Here is a 23,714-nt window from a genome sequence, read left to right as displayed (position 1 = left end):
CTGCACGTGTCCACTTACATGTGAATTTTTTTCAATAAAGACAGTTCTGAAAGTAAATATGTTTTCTTTTCCTCATGATTTTCTTAATAACATTTTCTTTTCCTTAGCGTACTTTATTGTAAGAATATAGCATGTAATACGTATAACATACAAATTTGTGTTTATCAACTCTGATACCGGTAAGCGTTGGTCAGTAGTAGTCTATTAGGAGTTACATTTTGCGGGGCGCCTCAGTGGCTCAGTCGGTTAAGCATCTGACTTCGGCCCAGGTCATGGTCTCACGGTTCGTGAGTTTGAGCCCCACGTCGGTCGGGTTCTGTGCTGACAGATCAGAGCCCGGACCCTGCTGAGTTACATTTTGGGAGTGTCTAAAGTTTTGTGTGTGTGTGTGTATGGGGTTTTGACTGGAGGTGTGTTCACCCCCAACCCTTGTGTGGGTCAAGGGTCAACTGTACTTTGCTTCTTGATCCACGTTTATAAGTGAGACGGGCTGTTGATCACCTTGTTGGGTTTTGAGGTAAAAGTTTTGCCAGCCTCATAGAATGAGTTGGGAGCCTGTGTCCTCTTAATTCTGTTCACGATAATTTTGAATTCAGTTGGGTGATTTGTTCTTTGAATGTGGGTGGAACTGTCCAGGGGAGCCATCTAGACCTTGAGTGGGCAGTGACATCTTGACCAAGAAGATGAGGATTTTGAAGCTTGGAGAGCGGTGGTCTGGAGACAGCCTGTCTCCGGGGGCCCAGAGCAGAGTGTGGAGACCCAGGAGAGACTGTGCCCTGGCTGCTGGTCAGGAACGGCAGACTTGGAGGTCAGAGGCGCCCTGGTTGTTGCCGGGGCCTTGCACCTGCCCAGGCTGTGATCTCCCTCTCTGTCAGAGGCCTGGTGATTCTCTGTGGAGCCCTCAAACAAGATGTTGCCCAGAGGCTCTGTTTGCGCCGAAGATCCCCCCCGGGCAGTGGGTATTTGGGCAGGATCGGCTGGATCCCTAGAGACTTCTCTGCCATGATCAGCACAGCTGAAGGTCAACTGGGCAAAGCCAGTTTGAATAAGGCAAGTCTTCTTAGGCCAGCTGTCCTCACTTTCTGGAAAAGGAATGGAATGAATTTCTGATTCTTGCCTCCTGAAGGATGCCCAAGGCTTTGCCCCAGAGAAGCACCCTTAGAACCAAGCAGAGCTCAGCTCTCCCTTGCGGGGGGCAGTCTCTACGATGTCCTCTCCCTCCCCTCTTGCCACAGTGCATCTCTCCCTGTCTGCCACATCCCATGAGCTGCTATTTCCTGACAATGACTGAGATTTGGAGCATGCTTCCCTTACGAGGACCTTCGGGGGCCAGGCAGGCATCAGGGCCTTTCCTGTCTGTACTTTATTAGGCGTGGTGTGTAAGAAAAGTCCAGTATTTGGTGAGGTGAATTGAAATGCTGATCGATGGCTCAGTCGGCCGAGCGGCCGACTTCAGCTCAGGTCATGATCTCATGGCTGGTGAGTTCGAGCCCCGCGTCGGGCTCTGTGCTGACAGCTCGGAGCCTGGAGGCCGCTTCGGAATCTGTGTCTCCCTCGCTCTCTGCCCTTCGCCTGCTCACGCTCTGTCTCTTTGTCTCAAAAGTAAATAAACGTTTAAAAAAACAATGCTAGTCGAGAGGTGCTGAGTGGGGCTCTCTTGAACAAACACGCGGAGAGGGTGGGCGGGCACTGCTTTGCCTGAGTCTTGAGCCAGCGGGATGGCTCGGCTGCCTCTGGCCGTCCAGAGCGTTTCTGCACACCTCTCGGCCGGTAGCGCAGTGAGGAGGGAGGGCCCCGGGGCCACTCGGCGCTTACGGAGCACTGCCACGGGACGGTCTCTCTGTGTCCGCTGGAATTCTGGTGCCGTCATGCCGGGGGACACGCGGCGGCAGCAGCATCCGAGGGGGCTTAAAACAACACACATCCTGTTTGATGCTCGTGGCCCTTCAGGTCATTTGTCCCTGCTGGGTTAGGTTAGACTTTGGCTTTGAGTCGAACGTAGGGTCTTTGTTGTGGACCCCGGACTGAAGGGGCACCAGCAGGGGTGCATACTTACAGCAGATCACGGGAGCGCGAGAGGCCGAGCCAATCACACAGACCCCCTGGAAGCCTGTGCTTGGAGCAGACCCTTTGCCTTTCCGGTGACCGAAGCAAGGTCACGGCCGGGCCAGCACCCAGTGTCGGCCGGGCCGGGGTCATGCCGTGCTCTGGGGGGAGGCCTGCAGAGTCCTGCAGTGACACGCGTGGTGTCTGATCCTACAGCTTCGGGAACAGGAATCCCATCCGTGCTGGTCCTGTCTTCAGCGCCTCCAGGAGGTTCTGGATGTGTCTGTTGTCTGCTCTGTGTTGCGTGCACAGTGCCTGGCATGGAGAGAGTTCTCCCGTGTTTGAGTGGCCAAACGAATGAGCGGAAACCCAGTGAAGGTCCTGGTTTGATTGTTTATAGAAGAGAGCTGAAAGTCGTATTACTAGAAGGAGCCATAGGTTGTATACAAAATCGCTTATAAACCAGTGTTAGAAGAATGTCGTCTTTCTATTCATTTCTCAGATTTTATTGACCTTTTGCTTGAATTGTCTTGTTTCAGGGAAATAGTGGAACATATGGTCCAGCACTTTAAAACACAGATCTTTGGGGATCGGAAACCAGTGTTTGATGGAAGAAAGAATCTCTACACAGCGATGCCCCTCCCAATCGGGAGGGATAAGGTGAGCGCACAGGGGTGCGTTGGGGTCAAGCAGGGTGCAGTGAAGGCAAAGGCAAACCTGTCGTCACGTGCTAAGTCACCCGGGAGAGAAAGCTGCGGTCGGCTCTACGCTTCGTCCTGCGGCCACAAAGGCCGCTTTCCGTGTGTTGTGCCTTCAGTGTTAGAGGGCTCAGTTGGCTCGGGTCAGAGACAGGAGCTTAGAGCTTCTTGGAACGAGCCTTTTAAATGTAAAACACACGTGCCACAGACCGTCAGACAGGAGCCCGGGTAGTAAAAGCCCTTTGGAAAAGTATGTTTGCAGAGGTGAAGGCGCGTGTGACGGTGGCCGTGAGGCACAGCTGATTTCTGGCTGAAATAATAATCGTCGACTAATTAACCAACCCTGGTTGTTTCAAACTGTCGCCTTTGATGATTGCTTTTGTCCTTATCATGGCTTTACTTCAAGAGGGCTACAGTTTCTGCCTAGACGTTGTCACTTCTTGGCATTTCTTCCAACAGATGGGCTGATCCGGGATGGTAACGGGTCCTGTTTATTAGAAGAAGAGCAAAGACTCAGCTCAGGAATAATCTTCACATGAACCTTAAAGACAAAAAAAAGCACAACAAAGAAACTAGTAACTTAACACCTGGTCCAGTGCGTGCAGTAAACTCGATTCCCGTCGAGAGTTACCTGACCAGTTAGCTTTGTGAGCCCCGGGGCCCCGGGAGGAAGGCAGCTCGGTGCCTACGGAGTCTCACGCTGCTGGCCACTGAGCTGCACGTTCTCCAAAGGCATCAAGTGTTCTAGCTTTTGTGTTTTTTGATCGTCTCAACATGACTAAGCTCCTTGCGCTGGTCTCGGTTGCCAGGAGACCGGGTGGTCTCAGCTCCCAGCAGCGTGGCTCCGAGTTGCGGTGCTCTGATAACGGTAGAGGACGTTGTGGCCAAGGGAAGACTGGGTGCTGATAAGAGCTCCGTACCCACTGGTCTCCAGGGGGCCCCGAGATAACGGCGGTGCCCGGCGGGACATTGCAGGGCTGGGCGCAGGGCGATTGACACGGGCGTTCTGAATTTGAGGGAGTCCCGGGGCCGAATGCCTGTGCCCCGAGTGGGATCGCGCCTTACAGATAAGCGTGCTGGCGCATACGCTATGTATTGATTGTGAAGTGTTATGTTGAATGTGCGTGTTTGGTTTTGTGTAAAGTTGTACAGGAGAAAAGCATAAGGAGTTTATTCGCAGTTTATCTGTGCATATTTCTAAGTAGACACTAGGCGGGGCATAGGAATGGTTTTCCTTGGGAAGGGGTGAGGGGAGTTGATCCAGTGTTCCCATGCGCAGCTTGTCTGTTGTGGAAGTTAACAGGCTCCCTGGGGTGAAAACTATCTGAGCCGAGTCCTTGCCATGCCCTCTGCTGCGGTGTGGGACCTTGGGTAAGCCCGCCCGCCTGGCCAGGCCCCAGGTGCTTCCATAAAGGGGGGAGGTGTAGGAGCGACCTCCCGGGGTCCCGGTGACTGCCGAAGGGATCCACCCTGAAGAGTGCGTCCCCTGGTGGCCTGCTGCCTGTGCCCCGGACGCAGTTTCGGGGGGCAGGAGGGCGTCTGCATTTCTAAGGAGCGCTTCTGGGTCCCAGATCCTACTTTGAGCTGTCCTGTTTGGCACACGCCTGGCAGACGTGGACGGCTGTGGTTGGTGGTCTCAGAGGTCTGCGTGGCCCCCACCCCGTGCACGCTGTCGTCCCCCCACCAACCCCCGTACCTGGCGGGCGCTCAGTGTCTGTGGACGAACGTAGAGAGCCCCACCCCCACCCCCCAGCCACTCCTTCCAGCCGTTAGGTGTCTGTCAAGTGTTGCGATATGCAGACTTTCCTGTCTTCTGCTGGGGAGCCGACACGATGTGGCTGCTTTTCTGCTCCTCTGTCCTTTCACCTCGTGTAGCAAAGCGTCTCTTGTTTTCTCTTACGTTTGCTTTTTTCTGCAAAATGCCTTCCTTGTGTCGTGCGCACCTGTGTAGTAAGAGAGGGGATCCCGTGTCTGCCAGCGGCTGGACGGGGCCTGCGGGCGGCTCTCGTCCCCCTCCGCACACACAACGTGGCCCGTGGCCCTTCCTCGGGAAGGCCGCTCTCGTCACGTACCCTTCCTCCGTCCTGCCGAAAGAGCCCGCCCTCCTCACCCCCGGCCCTGTGTGGCAGGGGAGGCGCCCTGACTGGGGCCCAGAGGCCCTGTGCCCTGGGCCAGGCCCTCACGTTTCACAGCAGGTGGCAGAGCTCAGAGGACTTGCGTTTAACTCCTGGGCTCTCTCTGCGAGATTAGAACGTGCGTCACGTTGGGTTCCTGGCGCTGGGCCCGGCCTTGGGTCCTCTCTTTGGGTCTTTGGCTTCTTGTGGCGACAGGGTCTGTCTGTTCAGGGACGGCACCGGCGCCTCTTTCCTGGAAGCAAGTGTCCTGTCAGGCCAGGGGTACAACTTGAAAGGGACGCAGACCCTGCACAAAACGCCTGGCGCTCCTGCCTCATCACCCCTGTGCCCGGGCAAGCCCGGGCCGTGGGGCTGCTGACCTGGCGTGACAGGAAAAGGCGTTGGGGGTTCCCGGCGGGGCAGCGAAGCTTCCGGTCAGCAGGCTTGCGGGAGGCCGGGGGGTGGGGAGCCATCCTTCAGGGCCCTTCCTAGGGCAGCACACGGGGGAGGGATCCCCTCGGCCTCGTCTGCTCTTTGGGGCGACTCCGCTGCCTCTCGGCACCGAGGGGCCCTCCAGTAGAGACACAGCACGTGTCACAGGGCCTTGAACCCAGCTGGCCTGGCTCAGACCTGATACCTGACAGACCAGCCACTTACACCTGCTGGTCCCACCCGAGGACGGTGACTGAATTCCCAACCGCCCTCGTGGATGTGCTAGGAAGGACTGTGGGTTTTGTCCAAAGTAATCTGGAGGGACGACAGTTTGCCTTTTGAGAAGATGGGTTGCTGTACATTCGCAGGAGGCCCCTGGACGCATCTAACACGAGATGGGACCCGCCTGTCCCCTTCTGGGAGGAGCGAGGCCTGGAGCTTGGGCGCTGGCTGCACCTGGCTCAGTGCACAACCCGCCCCACGTGGCCTCGACTGCACAATAGCCGTCTTAGAAAAGAAAACCCGGTCAAAACACACCTGCTTCCTTTGTCCACAGTCTCTCTGTGTCCCTCACGGGTCCGCTGTCCCTTCCTCTGTTCCCTGGCCTTGCAGACACCAAAACGGAGCCCCCATGTTGCAGCTCTGAGGAGGGAGTTGAGCGTGTGCCTTTGCCCTGTTAGGAGACCCTGAGTTTCACAGCTGGCTCCCCACCCCCAGGCCTGGGCTGTGTCCCTCTGCTGCTGTTTCAGGTGTCGGTGCTCAGAAGACGGTGGCCGCGTTCCAACAGTTGTAGCTGTGTCACAGGCAGCTTTTTACAGGCACTGTCGCAAGTGCCCTGGGAGGCAGGCGGGCTCGTGGCCCATGTGCGCAGCCGGGGAGCCCGACAGGGCCCTGTGTCCCGCACAACTCGCATCGGTGGCCACGGGCTGCTGCGTCATCGGGACTGAGGGTGGTGGGTCCCGGCGTGTGGCCCAGACCAACAGGAGGGTGTCCTCAGGTCGTGTCACAGCCGCAGCCTCGCGCTGCCCTGCCCACGATGGGGCATTTCCGCCGAGGTCTCCGCTGGCCCTGAGCCTCTCGAGGCGCCGCGCTGGGTGGAGGCTGCCGTCGGGCCTGGAGCACGTGCGGCTCCCTGCGTGTGGGCCAAGGGGGGGCTGTAGTCCACTTACAGATTTCCAGAAGCATCTTGTGCTGAGGAAAATACAGCGCCCTGAGCATCCCCCCCCTCAGTGCTCGGAGGCATTTTCCCCAGCTGTAGTGAGGTGTAACTGACAGATAAAATTGCACATTTGTAAAGCACATGTGACGATTTGACGTTCATCTACGTTGTGAGATGATCCCCATCGTTAATGAACACGTCCGTCACCTCATGTAATTACCACTCTTTCGGTTGTTTGCACTTTGTCTTGATCGACCTGGCAAGATTACGGCATCGCGATGCTTTTCCCGCAAAGAAAAGTTTGGTACGTTTATCTGAGTGCCTCGTTACTTCATAAAAACAGCATTTGTGCCGGAGGCCAGATCATGACCTCCCGCCTCGGCCCCAGGCAGCCCTGCACACCTGTTCACGCGGGACACAGCACCCCTTCCGCCCAGGGCTCCAGAGACCGTGGGGGGGGGGGGGGAGCATGTTCAAACTTTTCTTTTCTTTTTTTTTTTTTTTTTTTTAATTTTTTTTTCAACGTTTTTTATTTATTTTTGGGACAGAGAGAGACAGAGCATGAACGGGGGAGGGGCAGAGAGAGAGGGAGACACAGAATCGGAAACAGGCTCCAGGCTCCGAGCCATCAGCCCAGAGCCCGACGCGGGGCTCGAACTCACAGACCGCGAGATCGTGACCTGGCCGAAGTCGGACGCTTAACCGACTGCGCCACCCAGGCGCCCCAAAACTTTTATTTTTTTATTTTCTAACCAGAGTGTAGGTGACATACTGCACTGCATCCCGTGCGTTCCCAGCATTCAACGTGGCGACACCAGTCCTGTACGTTATGAAATTCTCCCCGTGACGAATGTGGTCATCGTCTGTCACCACACAGTTAGGACAGCGTTCTGGACTCTCTTCCCTCTGCTGTCCTTGTCATCCCCATGACTCGTAACTGGAAGTCTGTGCCCCTTCATGTAATTCACCGTCCCCGCCTCCCCTCTGGTGACCCCTAGTCCTCAGTATTGAGGAGTCTCTTTCTGGCTTTCCATTTGTTCTTTAGTCTTTTTTTTTTTAACTTTTTTTTTTTTTTAACGTTTATTTATTTTTGAGACAGAGACAGAGCGTGAACGGGGGAGGGTCAGAGAGAGAGGGAGACCCAGAATCCAAAGCAGGCTCCAGGCTCTGAGCAGTCAGCACAGAGCCCGACGCAGGGCTCGAACTCATGGACCGCGAGATCGTGACCTGAGCCGAAGTCGGACGCTTAACCGACTGAGCCACCCAGGCGCCCCTGTTTCTTTAGTCTTTTAAGCTCCAGATATAAATGAAGTCATACGGCATTTGTCTTTCTCTGTTTCACTTGGTGCAACATCCTCTGGATCCATCCGCGTGGTTGCCAATGGCAAGATCCCACGCTTTCGTGTGGCTGACGTTCCGGTGTGTCCAGTCTTCAGTCCGTGGACACCCGGGCTGCTTCCGTGGCAGTGGTCACGCGGGTGCATGTGTTTCTTCAAATTAGTATTTTCATCTTCTTCAGCTAAATACCCAATAGTGGAATGACTGGATCACGTGATGCTTCTGTTTTAACTCTTTTTTTTTAAATGTTTGTTTATCTTGAGAGAGAGTGTGCACACACGTGAGAGTGTGCAAGGGGCAGAGAGAGAGAAAGAGAGGGAGGGAGGGAGGGAGGGAGGGAGGGAGGGAGAACCCAAGCAGGCTCCGCACTGTCAGCACAGAGCCCAACAAGGGGCTCGAGCTCAGGAACTGTGAGATCATGACCTGAGCCGGATTCCAGAGTCAGACGCTTCCCTTACTGAACCACCCAGCACCCCACTTCTGTTGTTAACTTTTTGAGAACCCTCCACGCTGTTCTCCAGAGCGGCTGCACCAGTCTGCGTCCCCACCAACAGTGCACGAGGGTCCCTCTTCTTCACGTGCCTGCCAACTGTGGTTAATTGTTCGTGGTTTTGATTCTAGCCGTCCTGACAGGCGAGAGGTGACACCTCACTGCGGTGTCGGCCCTGGTTTTAGCAGCCGTGTGTGTGTGTCCGTCACATACGGTGTTTCCTTCTGGAAGGGGACCTACCGTCGTGCCCTTCTGTGGCTGGGCTGCGGCCACTTACTGGTCAGGTCCACGCGCCTGGAAGTGTCCTCTCTGTCACGGCTGTCTCCTCGGCTGGGCCTCCAGCCACATCCGGTCGGTGGCTGTCAGGCGTGACGGCACGCGGTGCTGCGGTTCTCTGGTGACGTCTGGATGCCGTGCAGTGAGTGCGCAAGGGGGATGTTACCCAGGGGTTGAGAGTGCCCGCTGGGAGCCGACAGCAGGCCTGTCAAATGAGTGACAAGTGAGGGGTGAGTGATGAGTGAGGGGTGAGTGACGAGAGAGGGGCGAGTGACGGGCGAGGGGCGAGTGACGGGCGACGGGTGAGTGACAAGTGAACCGGTGCAGCCTGAATGCTCCACATGGCACGTGACCGCTGGCCAGAGGCCATGCCAGGCAGGTGGGGCAGAGGCAGCGGGATGGAACCCCTTCCCTCTGGGACTTGGAGGCCTGGGAGCCTGGATGGGGGGAGGTAGGCTGGGCGCACGGGCGGTGGCTGCACATGTGTGTTGTCTTGCCCTGAGTGTGACGGCCTCCAGTCGGCACGTGGGGAGTGGAAGGCCCCCGCCTGGCCCCCAGCCCAGCCTCTGCCCTTTCATGGATGTGCGGCCTTGGGCTGGACCTTCCGTCTGATCTGTGTTTTCTTTTTAAAAAAAAATTTTTTTTTTTAACGTTTATTTATTTTTGAGACAGAGAGAGACAGAGCATGAGTGGGGGAGGGGCAGAGAGAGGGAGACACAGAATCCAAAACAGGCTCCAGGCTCCGAGCTGTCAGCCCAGAGCCTGACGCGGGGCTCGAACCCACGGATCGCGAGATCCTGACCTGAGCCGAAGTCGGCCGCTTAACCGACTGAGCCACCCAGGCGCCCCAGATCTGTGTTTTCCTGTGTAAAAATTACTGGGGGCACCCGGGGGGCCCAGTGTGAAGCGTCTGACTCTTGATTTTAGCTCCGGTCAGGATCTCACAGTTTGAGCGTTCGAGCCCCGTGTCGGGCTCGACGCTGACAGCTCAGAGCCTGCTTGGGATCCTCTAGCCCCCGTGTCTGCTTGCTCTCGTGCTGTCTCTCAAAACAGAGAAGATGAACGTTAAGAAAGAAAATAGTGAGCAAAGTCGCAGTTACTGGGATCTTTGGTTATTTAAGGATGAAATGTACGTAATCTGTGATCTGTCAAAGTAGACATTCCGTGACAATTGGGAAGTATGGTTGACAAATACCGAAACGGCTTCAGGCACCGAGTGTTGCGCGTGCCCTGTGTTCAGGATGACGTCATCAATTACCAAATAATTAACTGCAGGATTTTGCGTGGTGAAGCGAAGTGATGGGGGTGAAGGAGATCCAAGCATCACGTGGAACGGGGTGAGGGGGCGAGGGGCGCTTCAGAGATGGGAGAGAGAGAGGGAGAGAGAGAGAGAGACGACTCGGTGTCTGCTTCAGGGACTGAGCCTCTGACCACTGTCCAGGACGCCAGCCACTGGCCGTGCGGGGCTGTGTAAATGTGGGTTGGCTAAAAGTTAACAAAGCTGAAAATTCAGTCCCTCGGCCACACCCTCCACATGTCAAGTGCTCAGTGGCCACACGCGGCCCATGGCTGTCATCCTGGGCAGCACAAGAAGAGACCGTTTCCATTATCACAGAAAGTTCTATTGGACGGAGCCATTGTGGACCATTGAGCAACTGTTGTGGCAGATATTCTGAGGTTTTGCTGAGAATTTTAATTTCTTGCCAGGAGATCCTCCTGGGTCTTGTAGTTGAGGCTTTTCTTCTCTGCTTATTTTGTGCCCGGAGATGCTGGTACCATTGGGGCACAGACAGTCCCGTAGGACAGCTTCTGGAAGTGGTGGGGGAAGAGCCCCGTGCGTGTCCCCACCACCGCATCCTTGATTCAGACACTCCTCTTCCCACATTCCATCGTGAACCTGTTCCATCAGAGAGGAAAGCTGAAGGCATTGTAGGGGTGCACACACAGTCTAGAATCCACAGTTAGCATTTGTTCTACCACGTGTCTGTTCAGAGGACCCAGAAAATGGGAACCCCCAGACCCACTGCAGCTTTTCAGTTGCATTGGGACATAGCTCTCCAGGACCCCCAGCTGGCTCCCAGGCCCCCTTCCTATGTCCCAGAAGCAGCCTCAGCCTGTGTCGCACTCCCTGCCCCCACCCACACCCCCGTCTGGACCCCGAGGCCAAGAAGCTGCTGTATAGCATCAGCCCCATTCTAGTGATGCGTCCTTAGGATAGAGTCTCCGGGTGCTTGCCTCTCCTGAGCGCCCCTGTGTGCAGGACCAGGCAGAAATCCCAGGGGTTACGCTGGGGGGGTGTGCACGTGCCCATGTGTGAGCAGTTGTCTGAGGGACTGGCTCGATTTCCCTAGCCAGGAGTGTTCTGAGAGCTGACCTACCACCTTTGACCTCCCAGTAGCTTCTTAAGAGGCCAAGTGTGAGGGGCAGGTGGGTGGCTCAGGCAGTTGAGCATCTGACTTTCAATCTCAGCTCCCATCTTGATCTCAGGGTCGTGAGTTCAAGTCCTGTGTTGACCTCCACGCCCAGGGTGGAGTCTACTTAAAAGGGGGGGGGGGGGAACAAGAAGAGGCAAGTGTGAATGACCATGTGCTCTGGATCTCCTCACAGGTGGAGCTGGAGGTCACACTGCCGGGAGAAGGGAAAGACCGCATCTTCAAGGTGTCCATCAAGTGGGTGTCCTGTGTGAGCTTACAGGCGTTACACGATGCACTTTCGGGGCGGCTGCCCAGCGTCCCCTTTGAGACGATCCAGGCCCTGGACGTGGTCATGCGGCATTTGCCATCCATGAGGTGAGGACCAGGGAACCTGGAGTGTCGGCTGCTCCCCTTGAGGGCTACCTGGCGAGTATGAAACCTCCGTCCAAGGAGGAGTGGAGTTTTGGAATCGGGGTGGTGACGGTCCTGGGTTTTATGATGAAAATTATGACGATACTAACATGGGAAATGTTTAATGTAAAAATAAATCACCAGGGGTGCCGGGCTGGCTCAGTCAATAGAGCATGTGACCCTTGGTCTCGGGGTTGTGAGTTCGGGGCCCGTGTTGGGCAGAGAGAAGGCCTGCCTGTCTTTGTGCCCACCGGCCGTCACGTTCTCGCTCGGCTAGCCTTGTGAGCTGTGTTGTGTTGCTCTGTGGCCTTCCCTCGTGGGACCAGTGGTAGCAGGAGGGCATCCCCAGCCCCGTACGTGGCTGAGCACCCACCACCCGGCCGGCTCTGAGACGGCAGGAGACACGGTGCGTGTTCAGATCGCCACGCTTGAACTTGACGGGACGGAGGGTGGGTGGACCCTTGAGAGGCTCACAACTGACCGGGTGGCGGGGCTGCACTAATTCCTGTGTGAGGCCAGTTTGCTGCCCCTGGACCCCGGGTTTCTGACCCGGGAAGCCTGCTGCTTCCAGGTGTGTGGCACACGGTAGGGCCTTGGGGACTGTTTGAATGAACCAGGGACAGAAGGAGAAACGAGCCCCCTTGCTGACCTCTCCCGACTATTGGCCGAAGCTCTGAGGTTTGAGGGGAGGGTGGGGCCTCTTCTGTCCCTTTGTAGGTGTGAGAGCAGGTGCACTGAAGTGCCTGTGAGATTTCAAAAGGGACCCTGGTGTTCTCAGTCTCCAGATTGGGTGGGGTGACCCGATACGTGGCAGGCTGTACCTCCTGGCAGGGACCCCCGGCCCCCAGGGTGTAGTCTGTGAGTGCTTGGAACCGTTGTTGGCAGGAAGGCAGGTGGGTGCAGTTGAAAAAAAAAAATCTGGACAGGCAGTTGCCAAAACGTTGAATACCTTTTTTTAATGGTTGGCAGGAATTACTGTGAATTCTGAAGTTTTGCTTTCTGTGTTCTTTTGAATTAATTATGATGACACTTTTGTAATCAGGAGGAAAGCCTACTTTTGTTGTGGAAAAATAACAGAAAAAGTGGCAGGACGAGCCTGTGCGAGGGGGAGGGCAGGGTCCGCCCACACAGTCCCGTGGACGGGGCCCCCCGTAGAGGGGAGTGCGGCCTCCACACAGCGTGTCTTCCCTTTGGATGCTTAGCGACGACACGGCCCCGGGTGACCGGACGCGTGGGTGCTGCTGTGCTGCGGACATGTCCGCTTCGCTCAGGGGGCCCCTGCCCTCCGCGCTGTCAGCAGCCGGCCCCCGGAAGGCGCGTGAGTCTCCTCGGGCCTGACCTTTCTGTCCCGCCGCCTCCTCCCCATACGGGCCGGGGAGGGCGGCCCCCCAGGGCCCGGGGCCGGCTCGGTCCGCCACCTCGGCACACCCGACACGACATGGCCTGTTTCTAGAAAGGCCTGAGGGCAGCCGCGTCAAGGGGGGCGGGGCTGTCGTGCGCAGCCATGGCCTGTGTCTGGGGTCCAGCAGCCGTGGGCGCCGAGTGGGCGCTCAGTGACAGCACACCCGTGCCAAAAAGACAGCAGGATTGCTGGTGACAACGAGCGTTCGCCTGCGCGAGTGACGTGCGACCCGCAAGCCTGGAGTCAGCTTGGCGGAAGCTCGCCTGATCGGATGGGGGTCTCTCGCTGCAGGTACACCCCCGTGGGCCGCTCCTTCTTCACGGCGTCCGAGGGCTGCTCCAACCCCCTCGGGGGGGGCCGGGAAGTGTGGTTTGGCTTCCATCAGTCCGTCCGACCTTCTCTTTGGAAAATGATGTTAAACATTGATGGTAAGCAAAGCCCCGGTCTTTGTGGTGGGGGAGGGGTGGGGGGGGCGCCTGTGCGGCCGGTTCCACACGTGGCCTCTGTCAAAGCCAGAGCCGCTCTTGCCCCTGGCCTCTGGCCTCTGTCCTCTGCTCTGAGGTTTGGGCAGTGGCTCTCGGACCCCACCAGCGCCGCCTGCAGGGCTCACTCTAGACAGCGGGGATCAGGGTGCTGAGGCGGGCCCAGGGGTCTGCGTCTCTGACAGGCTGCTGCTGCATCCACCGGCAGGGTCAGCTTTTCTTGGGAGGGGCGGGGAGGTGAACGGAGCCCCCGCTGCTCGGGCCACCCTTGGTCTCACCTTGTCATTTTCAGCCTGCTTGATATGAGCACAGGGGGGCTGACTAAGGGCCAGCCTGCTGTGTTGCCTTCGCGCTGGTCTCCAGGTTCAGGGCGGCCTGCCCGCCCCCCCCCCCACCCCCACCCCGCAGGCGGCCTCTCAAGGTTGGATCACACAAAGCAACAGTAGACTTCAGAGAGATCTACACCCGGAGACACTCAGAAAACCCAGAGTTGTGGTTGTCGTGATCTGCTGGGGTTTTCGTTTAATCCTAATTTTATTCTCAGAGGGTGACTTTGTCTTTGGGCTGTACCAACCCCTTCCTGTCAGCCCTGACTGCAGGGATATAGAGCGGCCCCCTCTGGCTCTGTCCCACCTACAAGGCCCGAAGGTGGCCTCCAGGGATCAGGCGGACAGAGCCCAGGTGGCCGGCATGGAAGGGGCACCACCGGGCACATCCTACATCATGCTTTTGCTTTTTTTTGCTGTTTTTTCCCACCTGTAGTCTCAGCAACTGCGTTTTATAAGGCACAGCCAGTAATCGAGTTTGTTTGTGAAGTTTTGGATTTTAAAAGTATTGAAGAACAACAAAAACCTCTGACAGATTCCCAAAGGGTAAAGTTTACCAAAGAAATCAAAGGTGGGTAACTGCCTCGCGCATCGGGCCAGGGTCCTGCTCCCCAGTGCGTTTCCTTAAGTCCTGACAGGGATGTGGGGGGGCGGGGGGGGCAAGAGAGGTTAGCCATCAGATGAATTAAACCCCTTTCACAGAGCAGGAATGATGATGTTCTAAATAAATGGCTTTCCGTGTAGTGTGAGGAGCAGGTCAGTGACCGGTGGCATCCAGGTCATTGGCTGTTGGGACCAGAGAGCCTCAGTGTGGTTATAGTCAGTGTCTCTTGCTGTTCTGGGGTGGGGCACATGCTCTCGTGCCTGGTCACGTGGCCCTCACAATGGTGACATCTGCACCCACTGAGTCAGGGTTCCACTCCGGAAGACACAGCCCGAGTGCGGTGACCTGGCTTGGGCCCAGCCTCAGAAAGCTGGCTGGCACCTGTCACCCACCCCCCCCACACACACACACAGGCCATCCCCCCCCACAGCCCCCTGGGCACCTGTCCTTTCCCGATGGCTTTCTAAAGGCTGTCGCACGTACCCGTTGCTAAAAATAATCCTAGAGGAAGTGCGGAGTCTCAACTGAGCCAACATCGTCTCTTTCTTCTTTAAGAACAGTGTCCAGCCTCTGGCCTTGGCATTTATGGGGCCGAAGGCATCCCCGTGGCTGAGATGGGCCCAGCCTGACAGTCCCCCTCCCTCTCAGGGCGAGGGCAGCCTCTGCGCCAGGTGGCGCTTGGGAAGCGGGGGCCCGAGCCCCAGGCCCCCAGGGCGGGTCTTGACCCTGAAGCTCGGCTGCTCTGTTGTCAGGTCTGAAGGTGGAGATCACGCACTGTGGGCAGATGAAGAGGAAGTACCGTGTCTGCAACGTGACCCGGCGGCCCGCCAGCCACCAAACGTAAGTGGCCTCGCTGTCCCGCCCACACCGGCTGTGGCTCTCCCCGTCACTGCGGCGACCCTTCCGGAAAGGGTTATCTCATTCTAGCTAAAAATTCTAGCCCTGTGTCTTTGGCTCAGTGGGGCCAAAAACTTCGCCAAATGAAATAAAATAAAGGAATAGCTCTTGCACAGGGTGGGGACAGGTTGGCGGCTCCCTGTCGACTTTTCTTCTGGAATGTTCAGGCGAGAGAGGGTCGTTTTTGTTTGTTTTCCAGTCGTCAGTGCTGAGCCGGTGCCGGGAGGGGTTGGAGGTTCGGAGGCCCTGCCCCAGATCGCAGGGGCGGCTGGCTCCTGCCCCTGTGCCCTGGCCCAGCCTTGGCCGGAACGCCAACAGACCTTTCTGGATTTGTCCTCATTTGTCCGTCCCGAGTTTGTCCCGAATTGCTTGCGTGTAGTGTAGACATCTGTGGTCCGTGATTCCCAACTCCAGAGAGGGCAGGGAAGTTTAGGAACTACTTACCCAGAGGGCATGGCTTGGGTTTGAGCCCTTGAAGGTCCCTGATCAGGTGCCCCACACGTCTCACCCTACGCCTCCTTCAGCCCCCAGCAAGCAGCCCTGGGTGGGCATGGCCACGTGCAGGGCTCCGGCCTGACCCCTTCTTTGTCCTCCTAGATTCCCGCTTCAGCAAGAGAGCGGGCAGACGGTGGAGTGCACGGTGGCCCAGTACTTCAAGGACAGGCACAAGCTGGTTTTGCGCTACCCCCACCTGCCATGTTTACAAGTCGGACAGGAGCAGAAACACACCTACCTTCCCCTCGAGGCAAGTCTGGTCTCTGCTGCGGCTCCCGGGCCGGCGAAGTGCAGCCTAGACAGACACCAGCGGGAGGGCCCCGCCTCTGGTCCTGCCTGCCTACGGCCGGCCCCCCGGGCTGGTGACGGCGACACGCCCGTCACATCTGTTTCCCCGTGAATGAAATGGGGTGTGGGGACTCTCCCCCGTCCATCGTCCATCGAGGACGAGCCCCGTGTGCCTAGCAGGTCCGCCCCACAGGGTAGAAGATGTTCAGAAAAGCTAGTTTCTTCACTTCTCGTCTAAGATTCACTTCCTGCTGGGAAGATCCTGGAAAGATTAAACGCTAAAACTGAGGCCCCGATTTTAACTCTTTCCTGTCAGTGCCTTAAACTCTCTGTCCTTGTCCGGTTACTCGAGCACCCGGCTGGTTTTCCCGCACCCCGGTCCAGAAGGCCAGCCTCGTTCCCGTCAGCAGGCAGCTTCAAGCTCCCGCCTGGGGAGGGTCCCACCTCCTGTTGGTGCCAGGCTGGGCTCACCGAGGAGGATTTCTGGTGCCTGCCACAGGGCCCCTGAGCGGCCCCTGCAAGTGTGCTGTTCCTGGTGGGTTCCGGGAACAGACACCGTGGTGGAGAGACACGTGTAGGACCGGCAGAGCCGGGCCACCAGCCCCGTGCTCAGCCTCAGACCCCCGCCCGGCCCTCCTGCGCTGGTGCCGACGCCCGGGGTCTCTCCTTTGTAGGTCTGTAACATAGTAGCAGGACAGAGATGTATCAAAAAGCTGACGGACAATCAGACCTCAACCATGATCAGAGCAACTGCCAGGTCGGCGCCCGATCGGCAAGAAGAGATTAGCAAGCTGGTGAGCGCCCGGCTCCCGGGGCCAGCCCTGGGGTGGGGACGCCCAGGGGAACGCGGTATGTGGCGCCCAGGGCAGGGGAGCCCCCGATGCTTCTTCGGACGGACACGGCTTCTTTCTTTTTTCCTTTTCAAGATGCGAAGCGCAAGTTTTAATACAGATCCGTATGTGCGTGAATTTGGAATCATGGTCAAAGACGAGATGACAGATGTGACCGGACGGGTCCTCCAGCCGCCCTCCATCCTCTACGGGGGCAGGGTACGTGCGTGGCCGGGGTGGGGCAGGGGGCCGCCGATGGGTGCCTGGCGCTCGGTGGTGAACAGCAGCTTTTGAGCCCACTGAGGCCGGACCCATCACCAGAGGCGTAGACCGTGGTCCAGGTAAGGGATTCTTCCCACACTGGGTGAAGCCGGCCCACGTTAGGGAGCCTCAGGAAGGACGGAGTTGTCTTGGTCGTATTGGAAGTTTTTCAGAATTACCCTTTATCTTTCCAACAGGTAGTTTTATTAGCCCATCAGCATCTGAGAAGCGTTATTCTTTGCGTGATGGGTACTCTGCCGGCAACGAATTATTTTCCAGAAGCTTATACTGCTCTTCTGGGTTTTTAACTTCTGTTTCAGAGGTATTTGTTGGCAAACAGAGCCATCAGTCACTCATGTTTTTGCTCGTGTGTTGTTGCCCATGAAATGCCTGGCTTTTATCAGTGCACAATAGGGTGTCCTGTCCATGGAGCCCTGACAGAGTTCACTAGAGGGGTCGTCGTCACCTCCTTGGGGCCTGAGGCCTTAGCCTCACAGGCCACGGGCTCTCACGGAAGCATTCTAGCTGACTCTACCTTTTGCGCTAGTCCTCCAGACCAGTGGCAAGGCCTAGTTTTGTTTGTAGGGTTTTTCCCTTTCTTGTAAAACGTAGGCTCTGCTTTTTCAAGTGTTCCAAAGTTCAGAGGCGCCTGGGCAGCTCAGCCAGCTGAGCGTCCAACTCTTGATTTCCGCCCAGGTCTTGATCCCAGGGTCGTGGGATCGAGCCCTGCGTCGGGCTCTGTGCTGACAGCGCTTGGGATTCTCTCCCTCTTTCAAAAAATAAGTAAAATAAAATATGGGGAACATGGGTGGCTCAGTCAGTTAAGCATCCGACTTTAGCTCCGGTCACGATCTCACTGTTGATGAGTTCGAGCCCCATGTCAGGCTTTGTACTGACAGCTCAGAGCCTGGAGCCTGCTTCATATTCTGTTTCCATCTCTCTGGCCCTCCCCAGCTCATGCTTGGTCTCTCTGTCTCTCAAATATAAATAAAAAACACTAAGAAATAAAATAAATAAGATAAAATAAAATGAAGTGTTCCAAAGTTCAAAAGGTACACAGGGGTGCCTGAGTGGCTCAGTCAGTTAAGCGTCCGACTTCGGCTGGGGTCATGATCTCACGGTTCATGAGTTTGAGCCCCATGTCAGGCTCTGTGTTGACAGCTCAGAGCTGTTTGGAACCTGCTTCGGATTCTGTGTCTCCCTCTCTGTCTGCCCCTTCCTTGCTCTCAGTCTCTCTCTCTCTCTCTCTCTCTTAAAAATAAAGAAACATTTTAAAAAATTAAAAAAAAAAAGTGCACAGAACTACACAGGAAGGGGGTGTCTGGCCAGCTCAGTCAGAAGAGCACACGACTCTTAATCCCAGGGTCGTGGCTTTGAACCTCACGTTGAGCATGGAGCCTACTTAAAAAAACAAAACAAAACAATTCCAGGAAGAAATCTCTTTCCCTCTGTCCTGGTTGCTTCCCCAGGAAGTGACTGGTGTCTCTCTGCCCTTTATAAAACTGCCCAGGGGTTAGTCACAATTTTTTTTCCACCCCTTCCAGTGCAAATAGTGATGCATTAAATACACTTCTTTTTACTTAAAGCCTTCTCTTAGAAGCCGTAGAGGTCTTGGAGATGCTCCCATGCATGCGTGAGGCATGGCGTGTTCTTTCTGAGTCTTACCGCATGGTGTTCCTTCTGTGTGGGGGTCCCCGTCCTGGTCCCCATCCTCTGAAAGAGGTTTTCTCAGCAAGGCCCACTTGTGAACCTATGTCCAGACACAGTGCAAACGTAGCACCTTTTTGAACCCTGTCACAACCGTAGGAGGAAGAGCGTTTCGTTCTGTTTCACAGGTAGGTGCCTAGAAAGGCCCTCATTACATGGTAAAACCAAGATCACAAATCTGGACTTTTTTTTCACTGCCCGAGCCCGCGTCTGTTTCAGCATTCTGTCTCTTAGTAAATACAGGAATGGTCTGGAAAATAAATTTGTTCTTATAATCTTATCTCGCAAAAACACGAGGATTGTAGGGATTGAAAGTTTATAATGCTTCTTTAAAAAAAATTTTCGGGGTGCCTGGGTGGCGCAGTCGGTTAAGCGTCCGACTTCAGCCAGGTCACGATCTCGCGGTCCATGAGTTCGAGCCCCGCGTCAGGCTCTGGGCTGATGGCTCGGAGCCTGGAGCCTGTTTCCAATTCTGTGTCTCCCTCCCTCTCTGCCCCTCCCCCGTTCATGCTCTGTCTCTCTCTGTCCCAAAAATAAAATAAAAAAAAAGTTGAAAAAAAAATTAAAAAAATAAATAAAAAAAAAATAAAAAAATTTTTCTTTTTAATGTTTATTAATTTGTTTTGAGAGAGTGCATGCAAGCAGGAGAGGGGCAGAGAGAGGGAGAGAGAGAGAATCCCAAGCAGGCTCTGCGCTGCCAGCACAGAGCCCAGGGCAGGGCTCGATCTCACAAACTGTGAGATCGTGACCCGAACCGAGGTTAAGAGTTGGGCTCCCCATCGCCTATCCGACTTGTCCATTGTCAGAGCGAAACATTAAATGCCCCCCAGGGGACATTTGGCAGTGTCTGGAGGCTGGCATCTGGTGACAAAGACTTCTGACATCCTACGGTGCGTAGTGTCGTCCAGGTGTCGGCAGTGCTGAGGTTGAGAAACGCGGATGTCGTCCGAGCCCACGTCTGCTGAGCGGGTGTGTGTTTGCTAAGCCTGGAGCGCCACACTGGTAGTTGGAGCCCATCTCTTACAGACGGAGCCAGTGGGGCCACGGCAGTCGTTACCAAAATACAGGAAAGAAAAGCGTTTCTTTCCGTAGTGTTTGACTTGTGCAATAGGCCGGTGTTACTTTTGTAAATTAAAAATGTTTTCTGCTAAAAACACCTCTGCAACTGAATGACAGGGACCCAGATGCGGCCCTGCCCGTTGGTGGTGCCCGCGGGCCTGAACAGCCCCGTCCTCCTCCCCGTGGCCGTTCCCTGCTGTCCTTGTCCTCCAGAGTCACTTCAGGGAACTCAGAGATTGCTCGGGTGGCGACACTGAGGTCTGGTCCTTTCTGGTTGAGAGATGACACAACCAGGTGGACACGTCGCCTGCTCTTTCTTCACAAGTGGGGGTAGCTTCCGCTCCTGGAACGACCGCAGGCAGTGGCACGTGGAGTGGAGTGGAGGGGTCCTAGCTGGCTACTCTGCTCCCCGGCCCGGGGCCTCCCCTTCCCTGGCTGCCTCCGTGATCACAGAGGAGATAAAACGAAGGAGAGCATGTTCTGAACCAGGAAGCCTTCCTGTCGCATCACAGGGCACTTCCGTTCTTCCAGGCTACCCTTGAGGTTGGCGGCAGCTCTGGGCCTCTCTGCAGTCCTTGGCCTGCATCCACTCATCCCTCCGTGCATCCTTCCATTCTCTGTTTACCCATCCAGCCATCCACCCATCCACCCGTCCTTCCTCCTCTGTCCCCGCACCCACCCCTCCGTCCATTCTCCGTCTTCCCATCCCTCCCTCCTCCCATCCCTCATCTCCCATCCACCTCTTCGTCCGTCAGTCCGTCAGTCCGTCCGTCCATCCATCCTGCAGATACCTCTGGCCCACTTGCAGCGCTGGGCAGGTCAGGGGTGGGACACCACACAGAGGCTCAGTTCTCAGCCTCAGGAGCACCCGGTCAGGGGATCGGCAGAGGTAGGGAAAGTAACACCACCCAAGGTCAGGAGGTCTCGTTTCCCATTTTCCCTCACTCTGAACGTCTTGCCATTTGCAGAATAAAGCGATCGCCACCCCTGTCCAGGGCGTCTGGGACATGAGGAACAAGCAGTTTCACACGGGCATTGAGATCAAGGTGTGGGCCATCGCGTGCTTCGCCCCCCAGCGCCAGTGCACGGAGGTCCACCTGAAGTAAGGCTGCTGAGGAGACACGCGGGGCCGGGGGCGGGGTGGGGCGGGGCGGGGCCGGGGCGGCTCGGTGGCCGTGGCAGGAGTTGGTGACCTTTCCAGGCCAGCGGACATGTGCCCGGGATGGGGGCCTGGCCAGGAAACGTGAGCCGCCTCGAGGCCGCTTTCACTTCTCAGACTCACTAGCCGAGAGAGTGTGGAGAAGCCGTGCAGGTTATATAAGAAATAAAACCGAAAGTGAACAAGAAGTTTGAAAATTAGATGCAAAAGAGAAAATTATATTCAGTGAACTCAAGTTCCCTTAAAAAAGCCCTTCAGCTTCATATGTCTGTGTCCCCTGCCCCGGCCCGGCCCAGGCTGTGGACCCTTAGAGAGTTAGCACCATAACCACGCAGCTTTGGGGCTCCAGGGTCTCTTGTTCCCACCTTAGGTCTTAATCTCAGGGCCGTGAATTCGAGCCCCGCACCGGCTCTGCACCGGGCGTGAAGCCTGCTTAATAATTAAAAAATAAAAACAAAACCCATAGAGCTTTGTTACTCGTGCTTTTGCGCCAAACAAACCTAACAGGGAAGAGAAAGCCTTTGCTTTCCGCCTGTCTTGGGTGGAAGCAGGAGGAAACTCAAAGCCTGAGAAGGTAGCCAAGGGTGGTTCTGAAAAGCCATGGCTCAGAAAGTTCTCGAGAGCTGACGTCAAGGAGACAGGCTGTGTGTCGGAGGCGTCTTCCACGCCGCCAGCAGAATTCGCTGGAAGCACAGAGCAGCTTAGCTAAGAAACAGAGTAGGTTAGGACCAGAACACCGGGTGCCTCTCTTTCCCGCACCCTGACCTTGGCTCCTTCATTGCACGTTGCCTGGAGCCGGATGGCCCCGCAGGGAATCCACCTGTAGATGTAAATGCGGACACAGAACTGCACTCACGTACGGGAGGTTGAGCCCTGGCCCCATTGGATCACAGTGTCCTTACCGTTACTGGAGAAGGCAACGTTATTTTTATTCCTAAGTTTAAAATAGCAGCTGCTGATCTGTCTGTGCCCCCCCCCATCCCCCCACCAGGCTTCACCCGGCCTGTTGGCAGTCGCTGCTGGTGCCACTCTAGCTGTGGTCTGTTTCGTTCCCTCCCACGACTGTGTCACCCCAGTGAAGTTGTACACACAAGAATAGCGGGGGAAGTCCCGGGGGACGGGCCATTCGCAGTTCTTCTCTCTCTGACATTGTTGGCCATCCACGGAGTCCTGTGTTCTGTGCCAGAACCTGGGAGCTGGCCGGGCCTGCCGAGTGGCGGCAGCTGCTCCGTGCATTGCTCTAAAAGGACAGCACTGTCACTGCTCCCTGGGGGTGTCACAGGGTGAGGCACATGGGCCCTTGCGGTTGGAAATCTTCTGTGTTATCAAGGCAGAATAGCCACAGGAGACTTTTCCGTACCCCACGTGTATACTCAGCACACCCCACACGTGTACTTACCATACCTCGTGTGTGTATCCACCATACCCTACGTGAGTACTCAGCACACCCCCCGTGTGTACCCCCCATACCCCCGTGTGTACTCAGCATATCCATTTTCCAAGAGTTAGCACGTTGTCGGCTGTGTCCGGGTCTTGAACCAAGATGCTGATGTCGGTGAAAATGGTTTGGGGTTGTCTGTTAAAGCCGTGCCCTTTACTTGGGGCCTCTGGCTGGTCTGGATTCTTTGGCGCTCCTGTGCGGTCAAGTCTAACGACCCTTCTCCTTCAGATCCTTCACAGAGCAGCTCAGAAAGATCTCGAGGGACGCTGGGATGCCGATCCAGGGCCAGCCGTGCTTCTGCAAGTACGCCCAGGGGGCGGATAGCGTGGAGCCCATGTTCAGGCACCTGAAGAACACGTACGCTGGCCTTCAGCTGGTGGTGGTCATCCTGCCTGGCAAAACCCCCGTTTACGGTAGGCCTCGGCGGTTTGGCTGGCTTTGCTCGTGACCTCCGTGGGTGTTGGGTGCAGCCAGAGCCCTTTGTGCTTTCGCCACACCGGGGAGCGCTCGTTTCCGGCTCATCTGTAAGCTAGGAAAGACGAGGGGGCTCCGACGGCTGCCGCCTGCGCTGGTCTCGTCTGCGGCCACAGTTCCCAGAGGCCAGCACACGCTGCGTCATCGTGTCCCCATCCGACGTGACGGTGGCTGGACGGAGGAAGGTCCATTCAGTGCACGCACAGTGACGGCCGGGGCCACCGTCCGTCGTCCTCCGTGTGACGTTTGTGGGCCCACCTCAGAGCTCTCTGGAAGCTCATCGGAGTCCTCCGTGCCACAAGGGCAGTTGCACGTCCACTCAGCTGACACGCCCCAAGTACCTCTGATGATGCCCCAGGCCCGGAGAGTTCAGAGAGACGAGACCCAGCCCCCCATCAGGCAGCCCCAGGGCAGTGGCGGGTATAGACTGCTGACTCCAGGGCAGGCGATGGGGGGGTTGCTAAAAAAGAAAGAAAGAAAGAAAAAGAAAGCCCTGTGGGAGCCCAGAGGCGCCCAGTGGAGGAGGTGTTGGAACGAGAACCTGGGGGTGTGTGGGGTGCGGTGAGGCTCGCCAGCTGCATTCCCAGTTAGTCGGTGACAGAATCAGATGCATAAAAGCCACGTTTCTCCCTCCCCTCTGAGCTACGTACGCAAAGAGCAAAGAGAACGCCGTCAGTGTTTCCATCCAGAAGTCACCTGTTTCCACAGGGCTGCCCAGGGAGTAGCTGACAGTTGCTTCATGAAGGAATCCAGAACCCAGGGCCGTGGGCCTAGATAGCTGTTTGACGTCAGGCTTGCATTTGCTGCGGATTTCAGGGATGCCTGTGTCTTTATTCGAACCACCCTGAGCACCATGACAGGGGTGGGCGTGCCATGCCATCCTCCCCTCCAGCCTGGCTGTGCCTAAAACA

At 56.4% G+C, this 23,714-nt stretch overlaps 1 protein-coding gene across 4 annotated transcripts in view; it reads left to right on the top strand.

Annotated features, from left to right (window-relative positions):
• The window catches only part of AGO2 (argonaute RISC catalytic component 2), a 116,646-nt gene that overhangs the window by 67,964 nt on the left and 24,968 nt on the right, over window positions 1-23,714 (top strand). For all 4 annotated transcript variants that reach the window (XM_019823195.3, XM_023248473.2, XM_023248472.2 and 1 more), the window contains 10 exons: window positions 2,586-2,706; window positions 11,161-11,342; window positions 13,072-13,208; window positions 14,025-14,159; window positions 14,945-15,032; window positions 15,687-15,834; window positions 16,547-16,666; window positions 16,799-16,921; window positions 20,698-20,831; window positions 22,558-22,742. In XM_019823195.3, the coding sequence (XP_019678754.1) occupies window positions 2,586-2,706; window positions 11,161-11,342; window positions 13,072-13,208; window positions 14,025-14,159; window positions 14,945-15,032; window positions 15,687-15,834; window positions 16,547-16,666; window positions 16,799-16,921; window positions 20,698-20,831; window positions 22,558-22,742 (1,373 nt within the window). The remainder of the gene's footprint in view (window positions 1-2,585; window positions 2,707-11,160; window positions 11,343-13,071; window positions 13,209-14,024; window positions 14,160-14,944; window positions 15,033-15,686; window positions 15,835-16,546; window positions 16,667-16,798; window positions 16,922-20,697; window positions 20,832-22,557; window positions 22,743-23,714) is intronic.

The sequence above is a fragment of the Felis catus genome, chromosome F2 (genome assembly GCF_018350175.1).
Source record: "Felis catus isolate Fca126 chromosome F2, F.catus_Fca126_mat1.0, whole genome shotgun sequence".
Classification (NCBI taxonomy): Eukaryota; Metazoa; Chordata; class Mammalia; order Carnivora; family Felidae; genus Felis; species Felis catus.
Note: the sequence above shows the minus strand (reverse complement) of the source record. Positions and strands in the feature narration are given on the sequence as shown.